This window comes from Antechinus flavipes, chromosome 1 (assembly GCF_016432865.1).
Source record: "Antechinus flavipes isolate AdamAnt ecotype Samford, QLD, Australia chromosome 1, AdamAnt_v2, whole genome shotgun sequence".
NCBI classification, from domain to species: domain Eukaryota; kingdom Metazoa; phylum Chordata; class Mammalia; order Dasyuromorphia; family Dasyuridae; genus Antechinus; species Antechinus flavipes.
Window position 1 is genome coordinate 333,737,695 of NC_067398.1, and position 16,655 is coordinate 333,754,349.

The 16,655-nt window shown below is 35.4% G+C and overlaps 1 protein-coding gene across 1 annotated transcript in view; it reads left to right on the forward strand.

The window, feature by feature from the left end:
* MEFV (MEFV innate immunity regulator, pyrin) overlaps positions 1–11,010 on the forward strand; it is a 28,454-nt gene extending 17,444 nt beyond the window's left edge. Inside the window, exons 4-10 of the mRNA XM_051968035.1 lie at positions 2,200–2,295; positions 4,772–5,002; positions 6,300–6,322; positions 7,887–8,002; positions 8,200–8,232; positions 8,829–8,861; positions 9,313–11,010. Of these exons, the coding sequence (XP_051823995.1) occupies positions 2,200–2,295; positions 4,772–5,002; positions 6,300–6,322; positions 7,887–8,002; positions 8,200–8,232; positions 8,829–8,861; positions 9,313–9,851 (1,071 nt within the window). The 3' untranslated portion in view covers positions 9,852–11,010. The remainder of the gene's footprint in view (positions 1–2,199; positions 2,296–4,771; positions 5,003–6,299; positions 6,323–7,886; positions 8,003–8,199; positions 8,233–8,828; positions 8,862–9,312) is intronic.
* Positions 11,011–16,655: the final 5,645 nt, after the last annotated feature.

A 16,655-nucleotide genomic window follows, 5' to 3' on the forward strand; every position in this document is an offset into this window, starting at 1 on the left:
TCTCAGCCTCAATTTTCTCATCTGTCAAATGGCATAATGCTTACACTTCCTATCTTATAATGATATTGGAAGAAAGTACTCTGCACTTAATAAAGCAGCTTAGGAACAGTCAATTCAACAGATCTTTCATCGTATTGCTTTTTGGTTGATTAATCATATCAGAGTACTGAAGTTCTAAAGATTCTGGGTGTAAACCCACCTGTTTTTTGTTTGACGTCTTGGAACTGCCCTGCCTCTCATTTCTCTACATTATTTGTTGTAAGATTAAATCAATTATACTGAGCCAGAGAACTATTAATCTCCATGCTAAACTAGAAAACCATTTTATTATCAATTCCAGTTAGCACCTTGAAAGAATCCTTGTTTCAAATAGAGTTCTACTTACAAGTAGAGCCTATAACACCTATTAAGTGCTATGAGAAGTTGAAGGGGAGAAGAGATTACTCCTATCTTGGGAGATAAGGAAAAGCTCCATTCAGAAGCTTTGAGATTGTGTGGTATGGGTGCTAGACTCCATTACTCAAATTGACTACTTGGAGGCATCTCCAGATATAAACAGAAAGCATTAATTAGATCCTTGCAAGAAGTGGTCCAAGCAGAATAATCAGACAGTCCAGCATGGTATGTGGCACATGGCAGAAGTAGAGAATGGATTATATGGCAGAAAAGAAAGGATATAACCCTTCCTTCCTGTTAATTTTTAAATTCATTAGATTGACTGAAAAGGAAGTAACCATTGACCAATGGTCAACAAAACCATCTTCCTAGGGGTCACTAAAGCTTAGATCTAGGGTTTGATCTTTTCTACCTTACAACCCTCTGAGAATAGGGATCATATAACTTCCTGAAATTTAGGCCTACAGTCTTACAGTCTTTGAGAAATTTTCACCTGGTGTCATTCAAGATGAATTTTGAAGAAATTAGAAGACTTTAATTGGTAATGAAGTGGGGTGGGGAACAACTCCAGGTAGAGAGGACAAAGACAAGGAGGTGGGGATAGGATGAACAAAATTGGGAAACAGCTAGTCTGCTTTGGTAGGAACCCAAAGGTTTAAAGGGAAGTAGTATTAGATAATACTGAAATAGTAGTTTTGAGTTCAATTTTAGAGTGCATTTAATACCAGGTTAAAGAGTTTGTAGTTTTATTTGATGAGCAATTGAGACAAGTTTTTGGGTGGTAAAGTGAAGTGTTTTGACTTGTACACTAATTAGGAAGTTTTGTGAAGGATGGCCTGTATTGGTTATAAATCCTACACTGTTACTCTTAAGTTATCCAAAAACCCATCCCTAGACATTTCTAAGAAAAGAACTTGAGTTCAGTGCAGTCTAACATGGAGACAGAGGAATGAACTGGAGCAATGTTTCCTGATTGTTATTAATGCATCACTTAAAAAAAAAATCAGTTCATACAACTTCTCCTTACTTCTTAAAAATTCTTTAAAAAAACAACTGGATCTTTATTACTCCTGTACCTTTTTGTTCCTAGCTCCTGACTTCTTCAGAATGACCTGGTGAAAAAGAGCTAGGCTTTGAGCATGAGGAGTTGGGATCTGATTCTAGTTGTGCCAATAAATGTCTAGGTAACTGTGGGCAAATCACTTAGCCTTTCTGGGCCTTTTATTTATATGAAAAATAAGGAGTCTGTACCAGATAATCTCTAAAGTCCCTTTCTAACCTGCCATCTTTCTCTTTGAATTTGAGACCTTCATTTTGTCCTTTCCAATAACAACTTTTGTCTTTATGTTAATCACTCATGGTCATTTCAATTCACTCTGCTCCTCTATTATGGCATATTGTCCTAGGGTACTTGGGCCTAGTGGGCCTTGGGCCATTATGGGAGTCTTAATCTTTGCCCAACTAAAAATTATGTGAAATGATTGCTGTAGTATTGATTTACTAAGGGTCCCACACATTGAAGGTATGTCTCTATCTGGTCATTTAAGTGGCTCTTAGGTTATAGCAAGTTAAGGAGGGAGGCCTTTATTCTGATCCTCAACATTTTATTTTATTTTATTCCTTTTTTTTTTTTTTTTCTGAGGGAATTGGGGTTAAATGACTTGCCCATAGTCACACAGCTAGGACATGTTAAGTGTCTGAGACCAGATTTGAACTCAGGTCTTCCTGACTTCAGGGCTGGTGCTCTATCCACTGAGCCACCTAGCTGTCTCAATCCTCAACATTTAAAAAAATTTAAACCAGGAACAAATTCGGAGTCATCTGGAGCATCTTAAGAAAGTAAGAGAAGCAGCTAAAGAGAAGAAATCACAAGGAGATGAGAAAATGGCAGTCTTCCTGGTAAGGCCAGTAACATTCTACAGACACTCCTATCTGGGGAACTACTTCTGGATAGAAGGAAAATATGCTTCTGGATAGAGTAGGACTAGGACCTAAGCCTTCCTGAGACTCTTTCCTGATTCCTGGGGAAATGGAGAGAGCATAGAAATTCAGATGGGTTTTATTGGTAGTCAAGAAGAGTGGGGAAAATGTCTATAAAATTATTGCTTTTCCTTTTATAATTATCTCTTCCACATCTGAGGATTAGGGATATGGTACCCTGAATAATCTGGAAAATTCTCATAAAATTTTTTGACCCTCCCTTCATACCAGAGAAAAATTTTTTATTTTTCTTTTATGGGGTGTTTATAATAATTTTTTGTAAATTTTGGGTTAAGTATTTGGTCATAGACTCTGTGTTATTGGGGTCCAAAGGAGACCCCAGAAAGGTTGGGGATCCAGCTCAGTGTCTCCGGAGGTTTCTCAAAATAATTTGCATGAACCAGGAGATCATTGTACACAGTAACCACAAGATTATATGATGATCAATTCTGATGGACATGGCTCTTTTTAACAATGAGATGATCCAGACCAGTTCGAATTACTCTTGTGACAAAGAGAGCCATTTATACCCAGAGAGAGGACTGTGGGAACTGAGCGTGGACCACAACATAGTATTTTCACTATTGTTTGTTTGCTTGCATTTTATTTTTTTTTCATTTTTTTACTGATTTGATTTTTCCTGTGCAGCCAAGATAATTGTATAAATATATATGTATGTATTGGATTTAACATATATTTTTACCATGTTTAACATATATTGGGTTATTTATCATTTAGGAGAGGAGGATTGGGGGAAGGCAGGGAAAAATTGGAATACAAGGTTTTGCAAGGTTTAATGTTGAAAAATTATCCATGTATATGTTTTAAAAGTTTTAATAAAAAAAATAAAAGAATTTGCAGTCTCAGACCCATCCAAAAGCAAAGTTTATTATAATTACAAGGCCAATTGAAGCAGGCTAAGTTCCAAAAGAATTTAGCAAAGAATCAGGAGCAAGAAGATAAATTTATAGGAAGAAGATAGAAAGATCCGTTGCTTCATGTCACTGATATGCTAATTTTCTGGCTTAGAGGTAGAATTCAAGTGTGGTCTTAGTATTGAATTCTATGGCTTAGACTGTTTCAGAAATTTTGTTATTACTGAACAAAAGATTATTATCTGATACCCAGCACTGTTTGTGGAATTATAGCACTCCCAAGGTCAGGTGGCCTTAGGTGAAGACCAGGTAGATTTAGGATTATTGCTACATCCTCCCTTGGAAATATACTACATCAATAGCAGCTTTTGCAAAATTCTCCCAAAATTCCCTTTGAATTTTTTATGCTAAATCTTAATACATTAAAAACCTTGATGGGAGAAACCTCTATGTGGAAGGGATTACTGTATAATGGACAGATCATTCAGAAGAGTGGAGTAAGCCATGAGAACAGTGTTCCTTAATAGGAATCATAGTCACACTGAAAGTGAACCAGCTCCAATAACCACTATATATTTTGTTTTGCTTTTTAATTTTATTTTTCAATTAATAAGCATTTATTTTCTCACCTTTTCATACCTACTGTTGTGCCACAGTTCCCTTTTATTGTCCTAACTCAGTTTCCCTAAATTGTCCTGCCTCAGTTTCCTTGAATTGTGCTGCCTCAGTTTCTCTGATTGCAATCCCCCTTTTTTGCTCATTAGAACTGAGATAATTAGGGCTGTGGAGATCTGGCATGCCAAAAGATAAAACTCCAGATGTTCTATCTCAGATATCTAATTGACATTGTTTATAACTCTAAGTTTCAGCCTTCCTGACTCTAGTTGGACACCTCTTTAACTCCTACTTTGTTAGAATTTATGGTCCTACCCTCCCCCCCACCTGTCAGAACCAGATTGATGGTTCCTGCTTGGAGATTCCCACTCACCAGAGTTTGGACTTCATCCCCTGCCTTTGTTTAGCTACCAGAGCTTGGAGCTGGATGTGTATATGTATGTCATTGAGAACTCACATTCTCAGCTTGGATGCTTTGGACATCAGCCCTGGGGGCATGATGCCCCCAACACAATCTCTCCCTCTCAGAAATCCAAATAAAATATTAAAAACTCTAATCTCTATCTTGCCTCAGTTTCTCCAGCATTACACTACCTCTACTTAAGAAGGAAAAGAAAAAAACAATTAAATCTTTGTAACAAATAATAGTAGTCAAATAAAACAAATACCCATATCATTCTTGTTGGATGAAGGGTTGGACAGAACTATCTTCAGGCCCACTCTGAAAAATGGGAATTTTTAGCACACTTTCAGAGTTCTTCTAACTTTTATAGGCTTCCAATGAATCATAGTAATGGGAAAATGAATCCAGTGGCCATCCTCATAGTGAAAACCTCAAACGGATAATGTCCTTGAACCATCCCTAACACACTGTCCCTCTATTCTCCTAATCCTGTTGCTCCAAGAACAAGACAGAAACTCAGAAGGAGCAGATTTTGTCCCGACTGATGCAGGTGCATCAGTTTTTAGAGGAACAAGAGCAACTCTTCCTGGCCTGGATGGAAGAACTATCCAGAAACATCATCAGGAGCAAGGAAGAGTACAACATTAAAGCATCCCAGGAAATCTCCCTTCTTGAAGAGCTGATGGAGGAATTGGAAGAAAAACAGAAACAGTCAGCATGGGAACTCCTGCAGGTAAAAATGAGTAACCCCTTTGACTTCTTGCCCTGTCCTGAAGCCTGATTAATTTCCTTAGCATGTGGGTGGAGAAAAGCTCAGCAGATCTGTGCCAATTGACAAGTTCTAGTAAAACTCTTGAGTGGCTTCAGATGTCTGTAAGGACATCTCAAAATGTCCTTGGGACATTTGGGAACTCTTGGGAGTTCCTTGGGAACTCAAATCATTTTCTAGCCATTTTCCAACACATTCAGATCTCTTAAGGAGAAGGAAGTCTTTAGGCCAGATGGAACTGGGTATTCAACATACTCTCTTCCTTTCTATTTCATTAATAGCTTACATCATATGAGCCTTTAAAATTTTGTATTCAATCTAATAGAAATTTCAAGGAACCAACCAACTTTTGTTTGGTTTGGTTTGGTTTTGGGAAGAGATGAAACCTAAAAGTGGGAAGGAACCATTTGAAAACTCCTTAAGGATTTCCAAATCATCTTTCTTGCCAGTTTCTACATGTTCCAGCTAATGTCCAAAGTAAGATTAATGTCAGGTGTAAGCTGTCAAATGTTTCATTGTAAACAAAAACTCATAAATATCTTTGCTCTTGATCCCTTTGATCCAATATATTGGCTTTTCTGAATCAATAAGGAAAGGCACAACTTCAAACTTAAAGTACTTATCACGGTTTGAGGGGGTACTTTGATTTATGATGAACCAAATTTTCTCTACATTCCCTATAATATTGGTCTGAATATAGGCTAATCCTCTCCTACCCTTAAAATCAGATCTCTTTGAAAAGAAAAAAAAAATTGTACAGGATCCACAAAGTAGAAGATGGAAAGTGTGGCCAAATCTGAATCAAAATGATGTATGTCAAGATGCTTTTATGTACCATGTAGTATAATTGTCTTAAGCTATTTGAAAAGACAGCAACCTTGGAAATGGCTCCTAAAGTCCTGTAAGCAAGGGGCTTACTCTATTATATTTGAAATAAACTGTTAGGAGTCAGGACCTGAATGAATTTCCCTTAAGGGTTATTAAAATCAAAGAGGAAGGTGAGACTTAAAACTGCAACAAGTGTGTCTTGCTGGAACTATTATAGCAAAATTACGGGAAAAGTCCAGGGCATTGGGAACAGGCTAGAGTCAGCAGCATTTGTAGGAAGAGTTGCTTAAGTAGAAGAAGGGGGTGGCGGATTGGGAAATGAGGAAATGAGTAATCCCATCCTGTAGCTGAGTATATCAAATCAAGAGTTGACTAAATATAAGGAATAGCTCCAGAGCAAGACTAATAAACTGTTTCCCTTTTTCCCTCCTAGGACATAAGAGTCACCCTGATGAGGTAATTACACAGTTGAAAACACACACACACACACACACACACACACACACACACAGTTCTGAGAAGAGACTGAACATTCAGAAGACCCACCACCCTGGGTTCTGTAACATAGAACTTTCTATTCTGGATCCTAATTGCTGTGAGGGTTTCTTATATTCCCTTCTTTCCAAATGGGTAGGTATTTCTTGAACCTCTGATTTGATCTAAATATTTCCTCCCAAAGGAAGTGAGATGACTCTGGCTCAGGAAAGATAAAGATCACTACAACTGTCCACAATGGGTTTCCCTTTGGGATGTTCTGAAGCAGTAGTGCCCTTTCTGATCATTTCCTGGTTTCAGGGTAGTTTTTAGGGACATATCCATAGAAATTGAAATTTCAGACTAACATGCCCTATGACTACCCTACCCTGATCTGGTGCTTCAGTCATTCATTCATAAACATTCATAAAATGTCGATTATGTGTTAGTGCAATGTTGGGTGTTGGAGAAAAAAGAAAGATAAATAAGATATGATCTCTGCCTTTAGGAAACTTGCCATCTAGTAATGGAGTTGAAACATGTACATTGGTAACTATGAATTAAAATCTGTACACAGATTTTAGAAGTACACAGGAGAAGTAGCAAGTAATGTTAGATCAGGAAAGATGATTTCTGAATAGAATATCAGAAAAGGTTTCATAGAGTAGGTGATTTTTGAACTGGATTTTGAAAGTTGGATAGAATGCTTAGAGGGGAAGATTTCAGGAACTTAGTGCTGACAAGACAGGGAAAAGCCATGATAAGCTAGAATTCAGACATGATAATCAAGAGCATCAAATTTATCCATATGAGGTTTCACTAAAGGAACTTGATGTGTTTAACTTGGAAAAAGAATAAGAGATAATGATAGCTATTTTAAGGCATTTGTAGGGCTGTCATGTGGGTATATAGATTAGCCTTGTTCAATTTAGCTCCAGAGCATACAAGTTGGAGGAGGGGGGTAGAAGTTACATAGAGGAAAATTTAAGTTTGAAATTTAAAAAAAATTTTTTTCAACAAGTAGAGCTGTCCAAGTTTGGAATGGGCTGCAACTAAAGGCAGTGTATTTTTTTCAGTGATCTTCCAGCACAAGAAAAATGACCTCTTATTGGACATATTATCAAAGGAATTTGATGAGGGGTTGGACTTTATGGCTACTGAGGCTCCTTCTACACTGTTACTGTGTTAATCCTTGATTATAAGATCAGAATTTGTAGAAGATAAATGAGGTTCAGGACTTTCACTGATGCTCTGATCTAGAAAGTAGAAAGTCCTTTATTAGAGACTAGAATGAAGCCAAAAGGTACCAAGGCATTAGCCTAATGTACTAAGTGGTTTGAAAAATAGTAACGGCCGGTCTCTATCATGGTTTGCATGATAGAGGCAAAAACACAGATCCTTTGATCTACTTTGAGATCAACAGGGAGTTTTCTTGGCCTCCACTCCTATAGGAAATCTGTGAAGTGAGATTGGAGTTTTTGCCCTACTGCTGTCTCTACTGTGACAAACACCATTTTTTGTTTGTTTGTTTCTGTTGTATCTGCAGGGCAGAATGGATGATTCTTCCTAAAGAGTGGGCTGTGTCTCCTGAGTTGAAAGAGAAAGTCCACATTATCTTCTGGAAATCAGAGTGTATGCAGAAGAGCATGAGGAAATTCATAGGTTTGTATATCAAATCGTTTGGTATTAGAGAGATTGGAAACAGCATAGCCATCTCATCCCTGAATCCCTGAAGCAGAATTCAATATCTTTATCTTGGTCTCTTTTTTTTCTTCCATTTTTAAACAACTATTAATTTTCATCTGAAATCTCCCTTGCAAGAGGTCATAAGAACTCATCTCATATTTCTTTTCTCCTAGAGAGTCTGCAATCAGAAATGGAAACATTCAAAAGTGAGTGTCTGGATCTGCTTACCCAAAGAGGGAGGGCATAGTTTTTAGATTGTTCCAAGAATGTTAATTTCTTTGAGTCATCTAGAGAGAGAAACTGAGGGGGGAAAGGATTATTTCCCAGTGGAAATCTCCCAAAGGTCACCTATACTGGCCTCTCCTTTGACTAAGTTGCTACTGGTAGGTATACTTGGAGATTTCTAAATAAACTTGGCATATTATTAAGGAATCAGCCTGATTTTGAGCCATGAATCTCTTCCTCCCAATTTCTTTGGTTAGGTTCTATGAGTTTTCCCCTAATACCTTTGTCATTTGATAAAACTTGATAGTGTTCTTCCTGCTTTTCCAAAACTTTCCCTCCTTTAGCTTATTCCTACTCTAGGCCCAAATCAAGAGTCAGGCTAAATGTGGGAAAGAGAAATGCATATATCAATTGTAAGGATTTATGAAAATTCTAAGAACCCCCTGTCCTGGGGAGGTTCCTAAAATTAAGTTCCATGTTTCATTATAGAAATCAGAACAGAGTTAGATCTTTACCTCAGCTTACATTTAGATTCTTTTTCATCTTCTTCTTCTTTTTTTTTTTTTGCTCTATTTAGTTTTACAGCTGAGAGAAGTCCAACTGTATACAGGTAAGTGGCTAAGATCAGAGATTTTCATAGTATCAGAAACCTTAAACCAGGGTCACCTTGTTCTTTACTTTTAGGCCCTAGAAGAACAAATACCAGTTCTAAAGTCTGAAAAAAGCATATAATGTACTTTAGGTAATGTTTGAAAATTTCATATATTGTCTCTGTGTTAACACACATTAAGCTGCCCACTAAATTCTTTAAGCCTATACTATAATATATATAACAATACAAAATAAATACTCCTGGCTCACGGAGAAAAGAATTTTCTAATATACATACACACATATATCATAAATTTATATAAAATTGTTCCACACATTCCCTTGAACATTATTGTATCTTGAGGAGCTGACAACTTTGCCTCCACTAGTCTTACCTTTGCCTAAAACTTATTGGATAGGGAATGGAGATACCATTAACTTCTCATTGGTTATTTGGATTTTCATTGTAGCTAATGTGACTCTGGATCCAGAAACAGCACATCCTCAACTTATCATATTTAATGATCAAAAAAGTGTGAGACTTGGGAAGAAATGTCAGAAGTTGCCTAATGTCCCACAAAGATTTGATAATTCTCTCTTTGTTCTGGGATCTCCAAGTTTTGTCTCAGGGAAACGGTATTGGCAAGTATATGTGGGAGACAAGACTATGTGGACATTGGGAGTTTGCAAAAATTCTGTTAACAGAAAAGGGAGTATAGCCTTTTCACCAGGAAATGGGTATTGGTTGGTAATGATGACAAAAAAGAATGAGTACAGTGCCTCCACCGTTCCACCAACCCCTCTCTCTTTGGGAGAGCCCCCAAGATGTGTGGGAATTTTCCTGGATTATGAAGCTGGAGATATTTCCTTTTACAATGTGACTGCCAGATCCCACATATATACGTTCCCTTTCTCTGGTTCTTCCTCTGATCCTCTTCGACCTGTCTTCAGCCCTGGTTTGCATGATAGAGGCAAAAACACAGATCCTCTGTCCATCTGTCTATTGTAGATAGAATAAAAGAAGTTTAGCTAGCATCCATGCTATTGAACATGAATCTACTCAGGTGATTTCATGCTCTTTATAACATTTTAAAATCTCATTTATGGAGTAAACACACATATCTTACTTTGTCTTTTGGTTATCACTATGCTTGCTTTTAACCTTCCTCTTAGACTTTATACTCTTTACAAGCAGAAACTCTGTCCTATTCAATTCTATATTCCCCATAGCACTGTGAATAAAGACTTGTATAGTTGGTGCTAAATAAATGTTTGTTGAATAAATGACCAGCCTCAGTTTCTTCTGAAAGGGACTTAGCTGTAATAATTAAAAAAGTTTGGAACTGGTTGAAAAATAGAGATTTCAAAAGCCAACAAACCTAGAGTATTTGATAAAAACCCAAAGGCCTCAGCTACTGAGTTAAAAAGTCACTATTTGACCAAAACTGCTGGGAAAACTGGGATATAGCAGAAATTAAGTTAAGATAAATGCTAAATGAATATATAACCTAAACATAAAAGGTTATATCATAAACAAATTAGAGGAACAAAGTAAAAATGGCCTTTCAGAGCTGTGGAAAGGGAGAGAGTTCATGATTAGCTAAGGGACAGAGAAGATGACAGATGATAAAATGGACAATTTTGGTTATATAAAATTTAACAAATTTTGCACAAATAAAGCCAATGCAGTTAAGATGAAACAGGAACTAGAAAACTAGGAAAATTTTTGTAGCAATTTTTAATTCCAAAATATATAAGATACTGAGTCAAATATATGAGTAAGAGTTACTTCAAATTGTGGTACAGTGGCTGTTACTGTGTTGTTACAAATTATTGATATGAGGAATTCAGAAAAACATTGAAATATTTACACATCTGATATAGAACAAGTTAAGCAGAGACAAAAAACTATTTGTATGTATACATATATTATACACACATATAATATACTCTCTCTATATAATGTGTTACATATACATATATCCACACACATACATGTATATACATACCCACACACATAGAGCTATAACAATGTAAATCAAAAGATCACAAAACTATCAAAAGTGAATGTTGTAAAATGACAAAGAAGAAGTATGGGAAAATATTCCTTTGTGGAGGAGTATTTTCTCACTCAAGATTGCTTTAGCTTTATCTGAGAAATTTGTTATATAGGATCATTAAAATAATTTCCTTTCACCAAATAATTGTTTTTGTGATTTGTTCTTTGACTCCCTTATTATTTTGGATTTCATTGTAAGTCTCCATTTGAGTATGTGTCTTTTGTTTGTGCTACATCAGTATTTACTATCTTATTACATTGTAACAGACAAAGGATAAATTTACTATTTATGTCTTTATACATTTATTTGCAATATCTTTATCCCTAATATATTATCAATTTTTGTAAAAGTTTCACTTGGTTCTTGGGAATAATTTTATATATATATATATTTAAATAATTATAACTTTTTATTGACAGAACACATGCCAGGGTAACTTTTTACAATATTATTCCTTGCACTCACTTCTGTTCCGATTTTCCCCCTTCTTCCCTCCACTCCCTCCCTGAGATGGCAAACAGTCCTATACATGTTAAATATGTCATAGTATATCCTAGATACAATATATGTGTGCAGAACCGAACAATTCTCTTGTTGCACAGGGAGAATTGGATTCAGAACGTAAAAATAACCCGGGAAGAAAAATAAAAATGCAAACAGTTTACATTAATTTCCCAGTATTCTTTCTTTGGGTTTAGCTGCTTCTGTCCATCATTGATCAATTGAAACTCAGTTAGATTTCCTCTTTGTCAAAGAAATCCACTTCCATCAGAATACATCCTCATACAGTACTGTTGTTGAAGTATATAATGATCTCTTGGTTCTGCTCATTTCACTTAACATCAGTTCATGTAAGTCTCTCCAAGCCTCCCTGTATTCATTCTGCTGGTCAGAAAATAATTATATTCTTTAGAAGAACCCTGTATATTAGCTCCAGTTTTTTCAGAAATTTGTTCAATTCTATACTTTCTGTTTTATTTATCTCTTTGCTAAATTTGGCCAATGACTGAGAGACATTAAAGTTTCTTGCTATTATCATATTAATGTCTATATTTTCTTTCAATTCAGATAATTTTTCCTTTATTAATTTAGAACAGGGTAAGGCATTTGGAGCATATCAGCTTAATAGTGTTCTTGGTTTATAATCTTTCAGCATAATGTAGTTTGCTTATTTAAATCTTTTTATGTTGTGAGTTTTTGTTTTTGTTTTGCTTAATAGTAATTGCAGTTCTTATTTTTTTAGACTTAATTGATGCATAGTAAATTTTGTCCCAGTCTCTCATTTTTATTCTTTGTATGTCTTTGTTTTTAAGATGTATTTCTTGTAAACAAAGTATTTTGAAGTTTTGTTTTCATATCTAATTGGTCACTCTAGTAAACTATTTAATATTTAAAGCTATGACAGGTTTGGATTTTCTTCTATTTTCCCCCTGAATTATAATACTTCTGTTAGTCTTTGTCTTTAAAGACATTACTTTGTCTCTTCCATTAATTTTGCTTTATTTACTTTAAGGCAATCTTATTCCCACTGGTTTCCCCCTCATTTTCAAGCCCTCACACTTTTGATTTATTAACCTTTTCTCTAGGTTTGGAGTTTTCTTTAATTTATTTCTTTTTAATTTAATTTAATTTTTTATTCCTATAGCTTTTTATTTACAAGATATATGCATGGGTAATTTTTCAGCATTGGCAATTGCAAAACCTTTTGTTCCAACTTTTCCCTTCCTTCCTCCCACCTCTTCCCCAAGATGGCAGGTTGACCAATACATGTTAAATATGTTAAAATATAAATTAAAGACAATATATGTATACATGTCCAAACAGTTATTTTACTATACAAAAAGAATCAAACTTTGAAATATTGTACAATTAGCCTGTGAAGGAAATCATTAATTTATTCCTTTACTGAGTTACTTAATTCTCTCTTTTTTTCCCTCTCAGTTAAGTATTCAAGTAAAATTTCCCTTTTCCTCCCCTTCACCTTTTGTTTGTTAGATTTTTTTTCTATTTTTGAGTCTTTTGTTAGAAAAATATTTTTTTCCTTTGTTCTCTTTACAATTCTCCTTTCTTTCTGGCTATTCCAAATTTATTTTTTGATTCAAATCCATATATCTCTTTGCTCTTTCTATAATCTTTATGTTTCTCATAGAATTCAAGCTCCTGTTGTATCTATTTTGAGTTCCTTCTTCTACACAATTCCTATGTTATTACCTTGTAGATTTTGGCTGCCTCCCCAAACCCCAGCCTTTTCCTGTTGTATCTCACTTAGAAGTAACATTTCCCACAGAAAATAGAAAGTATCGAAGTATTTCCCTACTGACGAAATTTTCTTTTGCCCCTGATTGTGCCTTTCATTACACCTCTGCCCCTCCCAGGATAATTTTCCTCCCATTTGCCATGAAATATCTCAAGTTTCATTCTCTCCTGTCCTACAGGTAATCAGTTGCCCCAGGAGCTCTGATTTTTTTTTTCTTCTGAGCCATATTATTCATGCAAGCATAATGACCTTTGTGAGCATGGAATCATTTCAGATTATGCCTATTGGAAGGTCCACATCTTCCATTTTAGAATATCTCTTTCCTTACCATGGAAATATTCTTCAGTGGGACACTTTCTCATCACTGAATTGAGATTTCTTCTTTTCCACCTATTTAAATCCATCCCTTTTCTCCTTCATCCATTCTCTTCTTCTTCTAGAGGGGCTATAGGTATTATTTTCTTTTTACTATTTATCACTGATTTTTTATTTACTTATTTTTTAACAAAATTTTAAAAGAATTTAAATTTTCCAAAAATTATTTATTTAATATTTCCCTCCCATTACATTCAAAGCTATTTTTTTTACATTTGAATTCTAGATTCTCACCCTTATCCCCAACTCACGATTGAGAAACTACATGTGGAGTTATGCAAAGCATTTCCATAAAAGTTAAGTTGTGAAAGAAAACATAGATCTTTCACCCTAATGTAAATAAAAATTCTCTCTCTCTTTTTTTAAACATTTTAATATGGTTTATTTTTTCACTTATAATTTTATTTTCCCCCAGTTACATGTAAACACAATTTTTGCCGTGCATTTTTTTAAACTTTGAATTCCAGATTTTCTCCCTTCCTCCCTCCCAAACTTCACTTCCACTCTCTTGAGAAATGGAACAATCTAATGTAGGTTCTACAGGCATAATCATGCAAAACATTTCCATAATAGCCATGTTTTTTTTTAATAACTTTTTATTGACAGAACCCATGCCAGGGTAATTTTTTACAACATTATCCCTTGCACTCACTTCTGTTCCAATTTTTCCCCTCCCTCCCTCCACCCCCTCCCCCAGATGGCAAGCAGTCCTTTACATGTTAAATAGGTTACAGTATATCCTAGACACAATGTATGTGTGCAGAACTGAACAGTTCTCTTATTGCACCGAGAGAATTTCTACCTTCTGGATTCAGAAGGTAGAAATAACCTGGGAAGAAAAACAAAAATGCAAGCTGTTTACATTCATTTCCCAGTGTTCTTTCTTTGGGTGTAGCTGCTTCTGTCCATCTTTGATCAATTGAAACTGAATTAGCCCTCTTTAACAAAGAGATCCACTTCCATCAGAATACATCCTCAAACAGTATCGTTGTTGAGGTATATAATGATCTCCTGGTTCTGCTCATTTCACTTAGCATCAGTTCATGTAAGTCTTGCCAGTCCTCTCTGTATTCATCCCGCTGGTCATCCCTTACAGAACAATAATATTCCATAATGTTCATATACCACAATTTACTTAACTATTCTCCAATTGATGGACATCCATTCATTTTCCAGTTTCTAGCCACTACAAACAGGGCTGCCACAAACATTTTGGTACATACAGGTCTCTTTCCCTTCTTTAGTATTTCTCTGGGGTATAAGCCCAGTAGAAACACTGATGAATCAAAGGGTATGCACAGTTTGATAACTTTTTGAGCATAGTTCCAAATTGCTCTCCAGAATGGCTGGATGTGTTCACAATTCCACCAACAATGTATCAGTGTCCCTGTTTTCCCACATCCCCACCAACATTCCACATTATCTTTCCCTGTCACTCTAGTCAATCTGACAGGTGTGTAGTGGTATCTCAGAGTTGTCTTAATTTGCATTTCTCTGATTAATAATGATTTGGAGCATATTTTCATATGTCTATAAATAGTTTCAATTTCTTCATCTGAGAATTGTCTGTTCATATCCTTTGACCATTTATCAATTGGAGAATGGCTTGATTTCTTATAAATTACAGTCAATTCTCTATATATTTTGGAAATGAGGCCTTTATTAGAACCTTTGACTGTAAAAATGTTTTCCCAATTTATTGTTCCCTTCTAATCTTGTCTGCATTTGTTTTGTTTGTACAAAAACTTTTCAATTTGATATAATCAAAAATTTCCATTTTGTGGTCAATAGTGATCTCTAGTTCTTCTTTGGTTATAAATTCCTCCCTCTTCCACAGGTCTGAGAGGTAAACTATCCTATGCTCTTCCAATTTAGTAAATAAAAATTCTCAAGAAAAATTAAGTTAAAAATAAAGAGAGAAATAGAGAATGCTTTGATATGTATTCAGACTTGATCAGTTCCTGCTCTGGGTATGGATAGGATTTTTCATCATAAGTCCTTTAGAATTGTTGTGGATGATTATACTACTGAGAATAACAAAGTAATTTACAGCTGATTATCTGAGAATATTGCTGTTACTTTGTATACAGTATCTTTCACTTTGTTCATGGAGGACTTCCCAGGTTTGGGTTGTTTTTTTTTTTTTTTTTTTCCTGAACGCATCCTGCTTGTCTTTTCCTAGAGAACAATAATATTCCATCAGAGAAACTTGTTTCAATTTTTTTTTAAACAATTACTATTGCTAATTGTATTTCTCCCATCTATTCTCTTTCCTTTTACTCTATCCCTCCTCAAAAGTGACTTGCTTCTGACCACTCTCTCCCCCAATGTGCCCTCTTTTTTTTCATCTCCCCCTTCCTATATCCCATTCCCCTCCTATTTTCCTGCAGGGAATATGTTATTTCCTCTTTGGGCCATTTCTGATGATAGTAAGGTTCATTCACTCACTCTCTCCTTCCCTTCTTCCCCTCCACTGTAAAAGCTTTTCCTTGCCTCTTTTTTTTAATGGCAGATAATTCGCATCATACCACTTCTCTCTTTCCCTTTCTCCCAGTACATTCATCTCTCATCTCTTCATTTCATCATTTAAAAAAATATATATCTTCCCTTCATATTCAACTCACACCTGTGCCCTTTGTCTAGCTATAATAATGAGTATATTCTAATGAGTTACAAGTATCATCCTCCCATGTAGGAATGTAAATAGATAAACCTTATTAAGTCCCTTATGATATCACTCTCCTGATTACCTCCTTATGCTTCTTCAGAGTCTTGTATTTGAAAATAAAATTTTCCATTCAGCTCTGGTCTTTTTATCACAAATGCTTGAAAATTCTCTGTTTCATTGAATGACAACCTGAAGGATTGAATCCTCTGAAGGATTACACAAAATTTTGTTGGGTACGTAATTCTTGGTTGCAATCCCAGCTCCATTGCTCTTTAGAATGTTATATTCTAAACCCTTTAATCCTTTTATGTAGAAGCTGCTAAATCTTAGTTATCCTGACTGTGGCTCCATAGTACCTGAATTGTATCTTTCTGGATGCTTGCAATATTTTCTCCTTGACCTGGGAGTTCTGACTCCAGTATTTCTTTTGCTGGGGATGGATAACACTTTTCA